Source organism: Bidens hawaiensis, unplaced genomic scaffold (assembly GCF_021521415.1).
Source record: "Bidens hawaiensis isolate Kalapana, Puna unplaced genomic scaffold, B.hawaiensis_p1.1 tig00050472_1, whole genome shotgun sequence".
NCBI lineage: Eukaryota > Viridiplantae > Streptophyta > Magnoliopsida > Asterales > Asteraceae > Bidens > Bidens hawaiensis.
In genome coordinates, this window is record NW_027499024.1 from 76,235 (window position 1) to 94,615 (window position 18,381).

At 43.4% G+C, this 18,381-nt stretch overlaps 1 protein-coding gene across 1 annotated transcript; it reads right to left on the reverse strand.

Annotated features, from left to right (window-relative positions):
* Nucleotides 1-12,042: 12,042 nt before the first annotated feature.
* Nucleotides 12,043-13,714, reverse strand: LOC143598497 (uncharacterized). Its single transcript, XM_077076702.1, has 2 exons — nucleotides 12,909-13,714; nucleotides 12,043-12,814 (listed from the first exon to the last, which is right to left on the reverse strand). Exons 1-2 carry the CDS (start codon nucleotides 13,712-13,714, stop codon nucleotides 12,043-12,045), a joined length of 1,578 nt encoding a protein of 525 aa, XP_076932817.1.
* Nucleotides 13,715-18,381: the final 4,667 nt, after the last annotated feature.

An 18,381-nucleotide genomic window follows, 5' to 3' on the forward strand; every position in this document is an offset into this window, starting at 1 on the left:
ATACGTTTACTACTAATCCAAAGTCGCACACGCCAAATTATCTTTTTCTTTCACTTTTTATTTTATTTTGTATAACTGCACATATGCCACATTTATCACCTGTTTAGTTTGGCCTCTACTTTAGGATTAAAAAAAACAAAACAAAAGTATCTAAAATATTCAGGACGAGTCTTTGTAATCGGTATTTTATTAGTTTTAACTAATTTTATAGGAATGAAATTATGCGATACATGCCCGATACCTGAAACCGTATACTTGTTTATCAGTTTCATATAGTCGAAATTTTTAATTTTTCTTTAATTTCTCCATTTACTGTTGTATATTAATGTTTCGTTATGATAGTTTCATTATGTAATAAAATAATTATTATTCTAAATGTTTTGATATATGTTATGTTTGCTATAAAGTATTAACTTGTCGTTCTGAACCTATATTATCATGAAATTTACATTTTTTTTATATATCAAACATTTTTTCGGTGATGGTGATATGTATGTTACTTATGATACTTATAATATGTTTTAGTTGTCATAAGCATAAAATCATGTAAAGCCTCGAATGATAAGAACATCAATATACTTGAAACTTCCAACGGTTGCTTTTTAGCGGTCCGCTTTGGTATCATAAGTTTAACGGTCCGCTTTATAATAATAATAATAATAATAATAATAATAATAATAATAATAACCAGTTTAACGGTCCGCTTTGGTACTTGGAACTAGGCCCGTAAACAAGCAGAGCGAGCTTTATTATATGTCTTAATTATTTATTATTTTGTAATTTTGTGGTGTCCAACTCAGCCGGGATATACCGAGTGTGATTATTCTTAAACTTCACGAAAGAGACCGTTCATGAAGGACTTCAAACCCTCGTCAATAACAATGTAAGTATAATTTAGATGTTTAATTATGTTTATATTGACCCAAATCGTTTTAACTCGACCAAATTTTGAAGCGTTTTGTTTGTTCAATTTTCTTAGGTTGGGGGAGGCAAACCGAGTACATAGATGCGGATATTGATGCTGTTTGAGAGGAATGGTCAAGTTATATCTCCCAGTTTATTTTTCGATAGTGATATGTGTATGCTAGCTTTTGAATATTAACAAATGTTAATTAACTTCGGAATATTTATAACATTTTGACTTACATTGTCTGATATATATTTAATTTTGATGCTACATTTGTGTATTTGTATAATTAATGTGAAAATTAGTAATTATGCAATATATATTATATAATATTTTAAAATAAGAATTCGATGACACGCATAAATGCTTATCATAAATTGATGTGATAAATGTGAGTAACGAAAGCGTGTCATACCTGTACGTCATAAACGCGTGTCACAAATGGGTGTCATTAAAGCGTGTCATATAATATGATACGCAGGTGCATGTCATATTTCGTTTATGACAGGGGCTTCAACGACGCGCATTTGCGTATCTATACTTGAAGGCCTTTTTTCTGGTAGTGAACTAACGATATACCGGATACTCGATGCCATTGTCATTCTTTATACATGATGGGTATTTATACGGGAAAAAAAATACCTCAAGGATATTGACTAGATATAAACACGATTTTTCATTCGGGTATAAGACTATGATTATCAAACGTGTACAATTGTTGTTTTCACTTTCACTTCTATCTAATTTCACAAGCTTTAAAATAAAATTTGAAAGTATTCACAACTAGCCTAAGTTCGTTTATCAAGACTTTGGCCACTAAAAACTAATATTTACACTTCTAATCCTAAAATAACACTTTATTACAACTTAATACAATATCTCAATAATAAAAGGTTGACTTATGCCAACACGTCACCAACGAAAAATTTACTAATTATGTATGGGCTATTGCACCTACATTGTTACTTTATTAATCACACAAAAATATTAAACAACCCTGTTTTTTTTATAAGATTGGATTATATTAGGACTGATAAATATGTGTTTTCGTAGTAGTGGTACTTGAAGAAACACTAGGTTGAACTGGGTAGTCCGATCTGGTATTTCCACAAGTGTGAGTATACAGAAGTACTGAGAACAGATCCAAGCTGATGCCTGCAAAACAGAAGACCGTTGAGTCTCGTTATGGGAAGGACAGCGGGGGGGGGGGTCTTCCTATAACCACCCTCCGGCGTGAGAATAAGTATCGTACTTTGAACGGAATAAAGTAGGACACAGTATATAATCGCTTAAGGCTTGGGAGTGTGAATGAATACCTTGAAGAGATGGTCTTCGTATTTATAGCCGAAGGAGGAGGGAAAGTGATTGGTGGAGTTGTCACTATCAAGTTATTCCCTCTCTGCCTGAACGGACACATGTCGGGCGTTTATTGGATATGACAGCTTGGACCCGTTTATGGTGTAGCCAGTATCTGTGCACGTTGTGGGATGGCCATTACGTGTCCATGTGTCTTCTTTCCATTGGCCGATGTCGCTGTAAGGAGGTTTTGAGGGGATCTTCTAGAAGTAGTTTGTTACAACTGCTCATCCATATCACGTGGGGGATCATACGTGTGATGAGTCCCTTGAATTTGTTTGTGGGTTCCTTCCGCGGATGCTCGCGTGACCATCCACGGGTTATGATGAAGTTCCATGAAGTGTCTTGGATTGTGGATTGCTTTACCAGTCCACTTATTCCTTGTGCGGATGTCTTTTGGCGATCCGCGGGTTGCTTGATGGATCCGTGGGATGCGGATGTCTTTGACGATCCACGGGTCAGATAAGGGATCTGTGGGTAGCTTTGCTACCCTCCCTCTATAAGTCCCCCCAGTCCATTGTTGCTTCCGAGAGTCGATGCCGCGGGTGGAATTATGGACTTCTGTCTTTTGTCGCGGGTTGCAAAAGTGTCTGCGATGTGACGTCTCCTGTCTGAGTCGTGTCAGGAGTGGTGCTCGAAGTTGGTGTACGAGTTTTTAGGCGGCTGATTTAAAATTATTTTGTTCAGTTCCCGCGTAACATGTCGCTTTGCCATTGGATGGTTTCAGTACGTGAGCTGGATCCCTCTTTCTTCGCATTAATTGCGGTGTGTATACATACGGGGAGGTGTTCCACTTTCTGAAACTACTTGCAAAAATTTCTCTTAATCTTCTTCTTTCTTCATCTTCATTCTGAATATCGTTTCGATTAACCATGGCCAGTAGTAAGAAAGGTATGAAGAGAGGTCGGAAAAGCAAGAAAGACTCCTCTAAGGGGCTTGTAGAGATGATGTAACACAAAGTGTACATCTTATTACATCAAATTACCTTCATATTTATCCCGAACTTCATGCAAATTCATTGTTTTAGGTACTTATTTGAGTTATTTGTGAATTTGCAGGTCCGGGCGCCCGCCCGACAAAGAAAACATGAAAAGGGGGCGTTTCGGGGACAAAATAAGCATTCTGCCAGACCTGCACGACCATGCTTGCCAGTGCCAGACCTGCACGACCATGCTTGCCAGTGCCGAGCACGACCATGCTTGCCAGTGCCGGAGCCAGTGCCGCAAGAATTCAAAAGTGCACGACCGTGCATGGTCGTGCGGATGACCGTGCATGACCTGCACGGCCATGCGGGCCCGTGCCGATGACCGTGCCAGAACAGAGAAATCTGACTTTTTAGTCAGATTAAAGCCAATGGTTGACTTTCCACAAATAGGCACGGTCGTGCAAGCCCGTGCAAGTGCCCGTGCCAGATGTCCAGACAGCATATATACACATCCATTATCCTCATTTTTGTGTGTGGAGTCTTGGGGATTTTCTCTCAATCAAGTGCAGAAATTTTAGGGGATTCTTGGAGGCTTCCACCAACATATGATTCATCATTCCATCCTTCAATCCTTTCTTGATTTTGGTTTGCATTTCTATGTTTAAGAGCATGTTTTGTAAGCTTATTTTTAGATTGATTGTAGTTGTATTAAGCCTTATGGGCTAAGACCTTTACTATCTAGACATTGTTGAAGCTTTTACTATTGTGATTTTTATCTATGTATGGTTATGGTAATTTGGTTTTCTTTCAAGGAAATGTTGAAGTTATGAGTTGATATTGATGGTGTTCATGCTTGTTAGAATTGCATACCTTGTTAGTCTTACAAATGTTTAGGCATTCATGTTGGAAAACTATGTTCTAGATGTTTGTTTGTAAACTTTGAATGTTCATGTTTTCTTTGTTTACATTGCTAAGTTAGGAATGACTAGTAAAGATTAGTTTGGTTATAATATTATTGATGAGCATGAATCCCTACACTTGATATTGGAAAATTGATGTGTGTTGTTATGATTCTTGACTTGGTGATGACTTGCTAGTTAAAGTTTCATAAGTTGATGTTTAATTCTTGAGTTTAGCTAATTTAGTGTAATCTTAGGTGGTTAGAATGTTGTTCATGCTAGCTTTCCTTTGATTATGAGACTTTGTTGTTTTGACAAACAAGTTAGTCTATGTTTAATTCTTGATTGGAAGCCCATCATGATGATTATTTGTTAGTATTAGGTTGCTTGGTTGTAATCAAGTATTTATGTTTAGATTCATGATGTTTACCATATCATTACTATTTTATCACATTAGTAGAGTGGATGCGTGTCTAGGTAGTCTTGTTGGATTGATTGTTTCTTGTATTTTTACTTGCTTTGTTCTCATTGTATGCTAGTTTAGTTAGTTAAAAACTCAAATTAAGATTTCTTTGTTCGGTTAGTCATTTACAAAGATTTAGTACTAGAAAATTACCCTATCCATGGATTGACACTCGGTTCTTGCCAACACTTTATTACAAACGATAGGTACACTTGCCTTTCGTATGTGGTTTAGTTGTAGGTGAAAACCTATTTTTAAAACCCGATTTGTGTGGAACTTTTATCCAAATTTATATATATATTCACACACGTCAAGAGAATATGTGCATAAATTGGAAGGTCGCCGACTTTGAGGATATCGTTAACCTGTACGAGTTAGCACCGGAGTGGGGGCCAGAGCTCCCTTCTCCGGGTTCCACTGCCGATCAGCCACCTGCCGGAAAAATTGCCTTGTACGGTGAATCCTTCACCACAGGTAACTTCCGGTTGCCTATCACCACGTTTTTAGGTGATTTCTTGGTTGCAACTGGGATTCATATCTCCCAGTTGCACCCGTTTGGAGTAATGAGGCTCCGACATTTCGAGTTTTGCTGCAGGGCTCTTGAAATAAAGCCTACCGTAGATCGCTTTCTTGCGATCTATAAGATTCAGATCCGCGACAGCTGGTTTAGCTTCGCCGTCCAGGGAAAGGCGATGGGTACTGAGCCTTCGAGGAGCGCTCACGAGTGGAAAAACTATTTTTTGTGGATCAATGTGTTTATTCCACTGGCCAAGATCCGCCGCTCACTGACCTCTAAGTTCTCCCTTCCTGTTGCCGACACCGAGGGTGAAGAGTGGTTCCAGCAGTTGACACGGACGCCTACCCCTATGGGTTTGATTCCTGAGTCCGCGTTGGTTCAGGTGGGGATGAGCCACCTTTGGCCATATCCTGCAGAGCAGCCGTACTTCTCCCGTGATGACGGACGTAAGCTTCTCTTCTGCACATGTTAGTGCTTTTTATGCTTTTCCTTAAAAAGTTTGTTTTCTTTCTTTGCAGGGAAATGCTCGTTATTTGAGGTTCTTATCCCTACCGTCGTGGGGTATATGTTCAAGATGCCTTTGGAGATGTATCAAGAGCTAATCCTTGATCACTTCAAGGGCAACTTCCTTTTTCCCACCCGCGGCCGCATAGAGCCGGTGGTCACTGATTCCGCGGTAGCTCAAGGTGTGTACATTCTTAACCCTCGACCTCTTAGTGTTATGCATCCGGATGGGACGATAGTCCTTTCTTCTAGTGATGAATCTTCTAGTGAGGATTCAACTAGTGAGGGTTCCCCGCCCGGTACTCCAGAGAGTATTTACGCTGGCGTGTTGCATGCTATTGCATATATTGCCCGCCGCAGGAAGAGGGCAGACATGACTGGTGTATCTGGCCTAAACCGGGATTCCGATGCCGATAAAGCCGCTGGTGGGGAGGCTGACGTGGATGAGGATCTCTATGAAAGGGAGATTACCAAGACTGCTGATGATCCCGCCGATGGGGAGGCATCTAGGGGTGTTGATGATCCCGCTGGAGGGGAGGCACCTAGGAACACCGATGATCCTGCTAGTGGGGAGGCTTCCAAAGTCGGGGGTGAGGAACCACCCCCGAAGAAGATCAAGTTGATCCGGCTTCAGGACCGGGTCAAGAGCCAGACTGTTGTACGCCCATCCGAAGGTAACTGTACTTTGCATTTATGGGCTTGTGTTGTATCTTCTAACTTTTGTTTCCGCATCTGCAGTTACCTCTGTTGTACGTCCGCGTTATCCGGTTCCGGAGGTTTTGCAAAAGGATAGCGAGGTTGTGCCTCCTGAGGACATTCTTATGCCACCACCCGAGGTAGTGGTGGAAACGGAGGTTGTACCTCTAAAGGATACATTTGTAACTCATCCGGCTTCTATGGGTGAAGGGGCGGAGTACTCTAATTAAGGGGACCCCCTCTTTCGCCCCTCATGGAACCTTGGTCCTGGCGCGCTATTTACTGATCCGCGTGTGTGCCAAGAGTTCTCTAAGCACTGTCTCCCGCCTTCTGAGTGTAATAGGATACACTCCTAAACTCAGGCTAGTCTGGCTCAATCAATTAGCTATCACTTGGCTAATGTGTTGTCAACTAGCCGTGAGGTATTTAAGGGCTGGGTGGTTGGTCAAGGCGACCTTGAGCGCCGTCCAGCGTTTGGACGAGGCTGAAGCGGCGAGGGATGCTGCCCTGGCCGAGGCTAGGAAGACTGAAGCTGCTCTCCTGGCTGCCCAGGAGAAGAACAAGCGCCTGGAGGAGCGGGTGGCCGCTCAAGTCAAGTTTGTCGCTACCCGGGATGAAGATGTCCGGAGGCTTGCGGCGGAGGTGAAGGAAATGGACAATCTCCTTGCTTCTGTTTCTAAGGAGAATGAGGATCTGGAGGTGGCCTTCACCAATGCTTTGGATGATCGGCATTGGCTTATGAAATTTGGCATCCCCAAGGTAAATATTTCGATTTATTCTCATATTTAGATCATTATTGACTTTCTTGGGAACAGATTTTCAGGCTTATCAAGGATGGTCCTGAGCTTGGGGATTGCCTTGCTGAACTGCTGGTCAGCTCTTCGCGGGTAGGCCGCCAGGCTGGTTTTGCGGAGGGTTACTCCATGGCTCGCAAGGGACATCCGCCCTCCGAGTTCGAGCTTCACGGTCAGGATTGTCAAAAGGAATATGAGGCACGGATGGATTTTTTTTTATAATCTTTCCTTTGACATCCTGAAGTATATTGAGGAGAACCGTCGCGAGTCTACCGCGGTTGGGGAGCTACGTCTTCATGTGAACCGGTTGATCACGGAAGCTGAAGGCAAGGAAGCCCCCAAGGAAGACTAGGAATAATTTGTAATATTGTTGTATTTCCTTTCTTCCTGTAAATATTTCTAAATTAAATGAAACTATCTTTTACTTCTATTGTGTTGAATTGTATCGTCTTTGTCTTCCGACTTTGTTTGATGGGTTGTCTCAGTCGCGGGTGACTACCTTGTTGGTGATCCTCCCACTTACTATTATAACTTGTCATTGTCTTGTATCTTGTATTCCAACGACGCCTGACGTGTCAGCCAAAACATTTAGCTTGTCTAGTTATTGTAAAACTAGTAGTTCGCCGATTATATCTGGATTCTGACAGATGTGACAGGTTTGCACGGCGCCGAAAAAGGTCTGGCCGGTGGCATCAGCCGATTATATCTAAATTTTGACAAATGTGACAGGTCTGCTCAGCGCCGAAAAAGGTCTGTCAGCTGGCGTCAGCCGTACCTGGGGATTTTAAATTTTTTTACCTTTGATTTTCCGGCCTGATGTGGCACGATCTGATTGGTGGACAGCTTTTTCGCAATATTTCACGCATTTAATGTTGCTTCTATATATATCCGTCTGTTTCATTTTTATCTCCTCACTTTGCATTTGAACAATCGAAGATAACTTCGCCGGAATTCTTGAGTTATTCTCTCTTCCAACCAGAGAGTTGTCTTCATCTTCTACTCCAACGACGATAGCTCGTTGTAGTAGATTTTTGGCCGAACATATGACGTCGATAAGGCCTGATTATCAGACCATCGACTCTGTAACCATTGACTGGGACGTCAAGGGCTTTGAAGACGTCGTCAATGCCTACGGCCTTGCTCCCAAATGGGAGCCAGAATTTCCGGCTCCTGGTTCGATGGCGAGCCATCCTCCGGCGGGGAAGATGGCCGTGTTCGCCGAGTACTTCAGCACCAAGAATCTCCGATTTTTGATTACGCGGTTTCTGGGTAAGCTTATAACGTGGAATATGATTCATATTTCCCAGCTTCATGCTTCGGCGGTGTTGCGCATGCGTCACTATGAGTTTTGTTGTCGGGCGCATGGCATTGTGCCTACTATGGACAAGTTCGGCGTGTTCTATTGCCTGCATGGCAGAGGAGGCGGCTACATTTGCATTCCGACTGACCAGAAGGCTATTGCTGTGGACATGCCACTTGACCCACATTGGGCTAGAAAATTTTTCTGGATACGAGAGGACGTGATCCCGTCGCCCATGTATTGGCATCCGATGGATCAGCCTTCACTTGTCTTGCCGTTTGTTGAGCATCCGGAGAGGCATGGATGGTATAAACAATTGACCCATACCCCTACTCCTATGTGCCCCATCCCTGAATCTGCTCTTGTGAGAGCTGGGATGAGTCGCCTATGGCCTTATCCGGACGACGTGCCATATTTCTGGAAGCCGGATAGATGTAAGTAGCCTTATTGTACTTTCTGAGTTTATTTTGGTTTCTAAATTTGGTTTATTATGCAGCTGAAGGTCTTCTCTTATGTGTTCTTGTGGGGGGGTGTGCCTGGGGTCATGCACATTGCTACCCGTGACAAGAAGGAGCTCTCTGTCTTTGACAGGACCAGGGATAGTTTTCTGTTTCCTAGTCGAACTCGTCCGGTACCTGTAGTGTCCGAGGGTATGTTTGCGACAAGTAACTTAAACTTTGATATGACCGCGGATAGTTCCCTGTGTATTATTGCCAATTACTGAATACGTGTTTGATGTGTGTCGGATAACCCTATAATAATGAACCTCACAACTAAGCTTTAAATATAAAACGAAAATCCTAAAACCACACACAACCGGCAAGTGTACCGATCACAAATAGTATAGACCTAGGCAGTCCGAGTATCGAACACGTGGACACATAAGACGCTAACAATCACTAACCCTAGACAAGACCTACCTACGAATAATATTTGATTGATTTTTGATTTTTAATAACTTAACTGAACTAACCTAACTGACTGACAAAACTTACCAAAAATAGAAAACTTAACGGGGAACTAACTGTGTTAACTTAGGATGGAGAAAAACGTCTACCTAGGTCTGAATCAAATTGTAGGCCTAACAAGCTAATGGATTGGATGACTTCAAGACACCAGTCCCTAAAGATGACACGACTAAGGATCGCTCGGGCTCACTGGATCACCTCTCGGTCTCACTCAACAAGCCTAACTACTCAAAATCGCCTAAAACGACCAAACCGGGAAACAATTGTTAACGTGTTCTAATGTTGACTCACCTCTCGGTCTCACCAACACTCGACCCTAATGGCAATGAATACTATACAACCAAGGATAGAGGAACAATTCAACTTAAACCAAAATAGATCAACACCTAAACCTGACAAGAAACGAACTCGCTCTCGCGCAATCCTTATTCTAGCATGCAAAGGCAATGAGACAACCCTAACTTCTTGTCACCTCTCGGTCTCAAAGAAGGTGCCTAACCGCTGTAGTTAATCCAATAAATCATGCAACAAAACCCTACGGTGGTACCTACCGCTAACAAACCCTAAACACAAAGTCTAGAATCAAACAATGCACCGATCAATCAATACAAAACTAATCAACCGACACACGAGGTTTATGCAATGAATTACCAAAATTTCCAGCCCTTAAACACAACCTATTTCATGTCTAAATCAAACTTTACAATAACAATATACGTTTATCAATCAAACAATCCATAAAACATATCAAACACTAACAATTATCATCATTCCTAGGTAGAACTAACAAGTTTAGCCGAGAATCATAATTGGACAACCATGAATACTCATTAAAAACATCATTAAACTCATCTCAAACATCTTAACAATTATCCAACAATCAATAGCAATCATAAACAAGTCAATCTCTAACACAATTGCAAAACTATGTAATTAATTGAATAAGTAAAATAATATGATGAATAATGTAAAATATGGAAGGATATGGAGTGATTCTGGGCTGCTCCTTGGCTGTAAAATTGATGGTGAATGATCCCGAGAGTTTTCCTTGACTTCTTCTTCCTTCCCTAGCCGACAAAACCTTCAAACCCTAAGCCGAAAAAACTTTTTTCTCCTGGTTCCCTTGGCTGAATATCCCGATCGGCAGCTTGCTGCTAGGATCCCTCCATCTTTATCATGTCTTATGACCTTGTTTTGCTGATTTTTGAATTGCTTTTGTAGGTTATCTCTCGTATTCATGGAGGAGACAAGTTAGGAGACTGCCTTGCTAACATTCTATGCGCATCAAGTGATTCAGGGCAACGCAGGTTTCCAGGAGGGGATGGCCTTTGCTCGGGACTGCCGTTTTGCTGAAGATTTTGACCTTCACAGCACGAATGAATGCTTTTGACCAACTGCATTTCCCCATCCAGGATGTTATCCAAAGTTTTGCTGAAGCAGCGGATGGCGTTGGCCAGTTCCGGGATTATCTTCGTGAAGAATAGTTTTTCCTTGTATATATGTTTTTTTTTCCTGTAATCCCTTTTATGAATGTACATATGACATGGATTTTACATTTTGTCTTGTATGAGTACAATATAAATGTGTGTGAGCTAAATCCATCATGTATCCAAAATATAGGATTAGGATATGTATTGGCACGCAGGCCTATCCGAATAGGAATTTAACATTCTAAGTTTTAAAAACGGGTAACCATGCATAACTTTATTTGCATTAATTAGTAGTTCGAAACGAAATTTGGTACACAGACCGAATTTAAACAAGGCACGCAGGCCAATGTAGAGGCACGCAGGCCTAAAAGAGAATTACGTAGCTTAGATCTAGCATTTTCGCAATTGTGCAACGTTCCAAGTCCGGGGAATAGGAATGCTGTCTAATTTTTACAATTTGTACGCACCCTTCCCCAGTACCTCATCAATTTGGTATGGGCCTTCCCATGTGGGGGCTAGCTTTCGCGACAATTCGGCGTTTGATGCTTCATTGTTCCAGAAGACATAGTCCCCTTTGTGGAATGCACAAATTTTGACCCGCGCGTCGTAGTATTTCTGGAACTAGTGCTTGTATTTATTTTCTCATATAGCTGCCAGCTCACGTCTTTCCTCCAGGAGATCTAAGTTCATCCTGAGTTCTCTTTCGTTGTCCTCCATTAAGAGGATTCTTGAGGATGGGAGGCCAATATCAGCAGGAATCATTGCTTCCGTGCCATATGTGAAGCTGAATGGTGTTTCTGAGTTGCTGGTTTTTTAACTGGTACGTTGCGCCCATAGCACATGGGGCAACTCGTCAACCCATCCTGTTCTCTTGGTTCCCAATCTGGCTTTGATGCCTTCTTTGATGCTACGATTGGCTCGCTCCACATGCCCATTAGCCTGGGGGTCGGCGACCGATGTGAACACCTGTTTGATTTGTAACTCGGATAACCATTCCTGGAGGTGTTTGTCAGCAAACTGAGTACCATTGTCGCTGACCGGGGGGCCGAACCGGCAAATGATGTATTCCCACAGGAATTTCTTTACATTTGTTGCTGTTATATTAGCCAGCGGCTTGGCCTCCACCCACTTTTGGAAGTAGTCTACAGCGACCAATAGGAACTTTACTCGTCCTAGAACCTCGGGGAATGGTCCCATGATGTCTATGGCCCACTTTTGGAAGGCCATGCTCCAGTGACTAGAATGAGTTTGTTCTGGGGCCGCAATGTTCGCGGTGCATGTCTTTAGCAGGCGTCGCATTTTTGGATTTCTTTGAGTGCGTCCATATGCATGCCTGGCCAGTAGTACCCCGCGTTCATAATTTTTGCTACTACCATCCGTGGCCCGGCGTGCAATCCGCAGATACCTTTATGGATCTCTCTTATTACATAATTGGCATCTTCGGCGTCTACACACCTGAGTAGCAGACCAAGGAAAGACTTTCGGAATAGGATTTCGTCATGAACTTGGTAGAATAGTGCCTTGTGGCGGATCTTTCGGGCCTCTGTTTTGTCTTCTGGGAGGATGCCGGAGGACAGGTAAGTCTGGATTGGTTCCATCCAAGATGTTGCTTCGGTTTGGATGACCAAAACTTGATGTTGAGGAATGGATGGAGCATCCAGAATTTCGATTCTGACGTCTCTGCCCATGTGTTTGAAGCTGGTGGATGCCAGTTTGCTCAAGGCATCCGTGGGTCGATTCTCACTTCTTTTGATGTGCACTACTTTACATGAAGTGAATTGTTGCATAAGGTCATTAGGTTGAGACAGGTACGAAACCATGACATCGTTCTTTGTATCGTAAGTCCCAGAGACCTGTCCTCCAATAAGCATAGAATCGACCCGAGCCTCCAAAAATTTTACACCCAGCTTCCTTGCAATCCGCAATCTGGCCAAGAATGCCTCATACTCAGCTTCATTGTTCGTACTTTTGAAGTTTAGCTTGATGGAATAAGTGAACTCTTGGCCGTCTGGATTAATCAATTCAGACCCACGCCTGATCCCTCCCCACTTGACGCTTCATCCATAAACAGAGTCCATTGTTGACTTTCGTCCGAAGGGATCAGGGGTTGCTGTTCGAGCAGACATTCCTGGACTTTGCCTGCGGGTACTTCTGTGATAAAATCTGCCAAGACTTGGCCTTTGATCGCGGTCTAGGCTTGTACTCATTGGAGTGTTTGCCTAATTCGATTGCCCACTTGGCCAATCTCCCAGATAATTCAGGTTTGGCCAGCACATTTTTCAGCTTGTAGTCTGTCAAAACTAGTACTAGGTGACCTTGGAAGTACCTTTTTAACCTCCATGCCGCATAGACTAGCGCCAGCACCAGCTTTTCCAGCATCGAGTACCGGGTTTCGACATCTGCTAGCGTTCTGCTGACGTAGTATATCGGCGTTTGGACGGCTTTCCAATCCGTTAGGAGGACTGCTCCAATTGCAATATCCGAAGCGGACAAGTACAAAATGAGAGGTTCTCCTTCCCGGGGTGCGGTTAATGTTGGAAGCTCCATGAGGCATTTTTTCACTTCTAGGAACGCTGTCTCTGCTTCCGGCGTGCATTTGAAACGTGCCTTATTCAAGCAATTTCGCAATGTTGACATAAATGGGTAAGATTTAGCCGCATGATTTGCCAGAAATCTGTTTAGGGCCACTAATCTTCCATTCAGTGTTTGGACCTCTTTTAGTGAAAATGGGGAGGGCATCCGGGTGATGGCCTGAACTTTCTCCGGATTTGCTTTGAAACCCTCCCCGGTGACAATCACCCCCAGAAACTTTCCCTCTTCCATGCCGAAGGAGCATTTTGAAGGATTAAGTTTCATATTGATTTTCTTGAGTGTGGAGAAAACGTCTTCGATGTCTCGAAGCATTTGGTCTTCCTCCACACTCTTGATGACCAGATCATCCATGTATACCTCCATATTCTTTCCGATCTGACCTCAGAAAGTGTTGTCCATCAACCGCTGATATGTAGCTCCCGCGTTTTTTAGACCGAATCGCATAATCTTGTAACAGAATATGCCTTCGTTGGTTCGAAAAGCGGTTTTATATTCATCGTGGGCCGCCATACGTATCTGGTGGTAACCCATGTAAGCATCCAGGAAACACTTGAATTTGAAGGGTGCCACTACGTCTACCTTGAGGTCGATATCTGGAAACGGGTAACAATCCTTGGGGCAGGCCTTGTTTAGGTCCATAAAATCGATGCACATCCGCCATGAGCCGTTGCTTTTAGGGACCATCATCGGGTTCGCCACCCAGGTTTGATATTAAATTTCTCGGATGATCTCTGCGTTCAACAGATCTTGCATTTGCTCGTTCATGGCTTTTGTTTGTTTGGGACCCATTTTCCTTTTTTTCTAACGATCGGTGTATACGCTGGGTTGACCCGCAGCCGATGTTCTGAAATATCTCGTGGAACGCCTGTCATATCGAAAGGTTTCCAGGCAAAGATATCTTCATTTTTGATTAGCAGCTGTTTCAGAAAGACGCGCACTGTTTCTGAGATAGTTGCCCTGATTGTGACGGTTTGCTCCGGGTATTCCAGATTGACAACACACTTTTCGGGTTCCGTCCGCAGTGCTTTCTTGGGTACCTTCGCAGGCTTCGATCCCTCTGTGGCGTAGAAATGTTTGTTGACTCAAATGATTGTTACTCCTGTTCTTGTGGGGACACCCACTTACCATGTGCTGTGGAAGGATTGGCGTTGAAGTCACCGATCGCTTCCCGCCCCAAGATTATATCATGTTTGGATCTCGCGGGTAGGACAAGGAACTCAACATCCTCGGTCCTTGAGTGGATCCCGTCTCTCAGCGTGACAGGGAATGTTATGACCCCTTTAGGGTGCATAACCTCGTACCCAAATCCAGAAACCGGGGCGTGCACAGGTTTCAACTTGGCTTTATCTTCCTCATCCAACTGTTCGAAACACTGTTCGTACATTATGTCGGACGTACTCCCAGTATCGAAGAAGACATATTGAGACCGATAGTGACCAAACAAAGCCATAACGATTAGAGGTTGTTTCATGCATGGTCCTCCTTTCACTCTTGGAAAAACCACGGGTTCATTTTTCCATTCTTCTTCATCTGCTTCTCTCCGCTTGAACTTCCGAGGGGGTCCTCCTTGGATCATGTGTACATTCAAGTCCTTGATCTGCTTTCGCGGGGGACCCTTGTCTGCGAAGCTGTGTTCTTCCGCGGACCTTGTCGCACGTTTTTAAGTAGATGATCAAGTTTTCTAGATTTGATGGCGGACTCGATCTCATTTCTCAAGCTTATGCATTCATTTTTTTCATGCCCGATGTCCTCGTGGAACATGCAATGTTTTTTCGGATTCAGGTTTACTCGCTTGACCAGCGGTTGGAGTTTCCTGAATTCGATATTCTCTGTTGTTAGGATTTCGGACGGGGTCTTCTTTAAGGGTGTCCAATGTTGTCGGTCGGACTTACCCGCTGCTCTATCCTTTTGTTTCTGACTGATCAGTGATCTGGCATCGAACTGTTTGGAAGAGCTTTCCGGGGGTTGTATCCTTGACCATATTGAACCCTTCTCTTCCTTTTTCGGCTGAGTGTTCCGCGGCTCGGTTCTTGTTTGCTGTTTGGGTGCCTCTCGTTCTAGCAACTTTTCTGTGGCTGCGAAGACCTTAGCCGCGGACATGATCGCGTCCCAAGTCTAGGGCATACCATCCCAGCCTGTTAAGCATCTGACCATATCGGGGCTTCTTGCGTTTACTCGGAACGCTCCCCGCAGCATGTCTTCACTGATTCCACTAATATTCAAGCTTTCGTTGCTGAACCTGGTGATGAAGTTTTCCAGTGACTCGTTATGTCGTCGGATGACACTCAGGATTTCTGACGCATCTCTGTATGTTTACGTTGCTGACTGAAATGCTGTGAGAACTTTGCCACTAGGTCATCCCAGCTACTAATTTGACCATCTGGAAGTTTCTCAAACCATTCTCTGGCTGCTCCCGTTAGTGTCAATGCGAGCATATGACACCAATAGGGCAGGGTCCATCCGCTTACTCCCCCAACTGCAGTGAAGTTCAACAGGTGATCCCTTGGATCAGTCATCCCATTGTATTTTCCCAGATTGCTCGGGATCTTGATGTTAGTCGGGAAGGGAGCGGTTGTTATCCGCAGGATGAACTTTGATTTTTCCGCGAATGCAGCGGGGAGGTATGGTTTAGTGAAGTCTTCTTTCGTATCGCTGAAGTACTCAGCATGCTTGACTAACGGCTTAGGACGGCTGGAGGTTTCCCTACCATAGTCCCAACTACCATACTCGTGTAATTTTCCTGCTGAAACGTTTCCTTTTGTCGAGTATCCCGTGGAGTTCTGTGGGACAGAGTACGCTGGGTGTGATAACTTCTTTCGCAGCTCTTAGCCAGTGAACGACCAGCTGATAGGGAGTTGTCTTCCAACTCTAGATCCTGAGTGTGTCGTACTGGTGGTGGAGACGGAGATGGTGAGTCGTACGTCAGCATCCTGGCTTGGACTTGATCTCGCCTCACTCTTTGCTCGTACTCCTCTTTTAGCCGATGCTTCTCTTGTTGGTACCACTCTTCTGGGGTGAGAATGTTTTTACCAGATCTGGCCTTGTAAGTCCTTGTTTCGTCCCCGTCAAACCTGGGAAACTCTCCGGCTCCGTCTTCCAGAGCCGGAGTTTGAGTGGTCCGTTGGATCTCAGTGACTTTGCGCCTCGAGAAATCTCCGGCTCGGTCTTCCCGGGCCGAGGTTCTGGAGTTTCTGCGAGGTGCAAAGTCTTCAAACCTTGGAACTTCTCTGGTCTTATTCTCGAAAACCAGAGTTCTTGTGTTCCGGCGAAGTTCCTCCGATACCTGTCCTTCGTGGACTGATTCGTCCAGAATTTCAGTACGACGGGGTCTTGCCGGAGCAGCAGAAGGCTGTTGGTTCTGACTCATTTTCAGATCACAGTGAATCGAAAAAACCGTAAAAAACCGTGTATCTAGCTAAAACCGGATGGCGCCAATGAAGAAACACTAGGTTGAACTGGGTAGTCCAATCCGGTATTTCCACAAGTGTGAGTATACTGAAGTACTGAGAACAGATCCAAGCTGATGCCTGCAAAACAGAATACCGTTGAGTCTCGTTACGGGAAGGACAGAGTGGGGGGTCTTCCCGTAACCACCCTCCGGCATGAGAATAAGTATCGTACTTTGAACGGAATAAAGTAGGACACGGTATATAATCGCTTAAGGCTTGGGAGTGTGAATGAATACCTTGAAGAGATGGTCTTCGTATTTATAGCCAAAGGGGGAGGGAAGGTGATTGGTGGAGTTGTCACTATCAAGTTATTCCCTCTCTGCCTGAACGGACACGTGTCGGGCGTTTATTGGATATGATAGTCTGGACCCGTTTATGGTGTAGCCATTATCTGTGCACGTCGTGGGATAGCCATTACGTGTCCAGGTGTCTTCTTTCCATTGGTCGATGTCGCTATTAGGAGGTTTTGAGGGGATCTTCTAGAAGTAGTTTGTTACAACTGCTCTTCCATTTCACGTGGGGGATCATAAGTATGATGAGTCCCTTGAGTTTGTTTGTGGGTTCCTTCCGCGGATGCTCGCGTGACCATTCGCGGGTTATGATGGAGTTCCATGAAGTGTCTTGGATTGTGGATGGCTTTACCAGTCCACTTATTCCTTATGCAGATGTCTTTTGGCGATCCGCGGGTTGGTTGATGGATCCGTGGGATGCGGATGTCTTTGACGATCCGCGGGTCGGATAAGGGATTCGTGGGTAGTTTTGCTACCCTCCCTCTATAGTACTAGACAACCTACGAAGAGCAAGCATGACCATTTTTTGTAGTCATTGTACTAGCTCGGTGTTGATCATTGGATTCAAGCGTATGAGCTATTAGCGGTTTTAAGTGACTTAATCCATCATCAAGTGGAGATAATCATAAACTTTGACCTCAAAGCAAGTACATTTTCTAATTCAACCTTCAAGCTTTAATAATCGTTTTACAATGTTTTTAAATGCTTTCTTTTTCTTGATATCTAAATTTTCTTTTATTTAGCGGTCAACACTGTCTGGGATGATGAATAACTATTTAAAGACCTTAAACTAGATTGCACCCAGTTTTTTTCATAATGTATTGTTTCTTCTTAGTATCTAGATATATGATCTCTATCAGACTATCACCTTATGCCCACTAATTGGATCTTATTTTACTTGTTTATGACTTCAACTAGAACCTAATATGTATTCATGTTCACTTAAGAGATTAAATAATCTCTTCTATAAATCTATAATAATTTTCTTTTCCACTTTTCAACCCTAAATAACCAACCCCTTGCAGTCACATACAACATTATTTTAAAATAAAACTTTAATAAATATCTTTCTTAGATAACTACCACATTCACTAAATAGCTTTTATATTTTTATAACATGATATGTGATGCCAATACAATAATAAACACAAGCCCACCAGCCACTCCCTCAAACCTGTCTCACCAACTCACATCTAGAAGCAATTATTTCTCTCTCTCTTACACACAACCTCTATATAGTCAAAAGCTTATAAAATCCCATATCAAGTATTCAAAACGGCTGGCTTCTCTC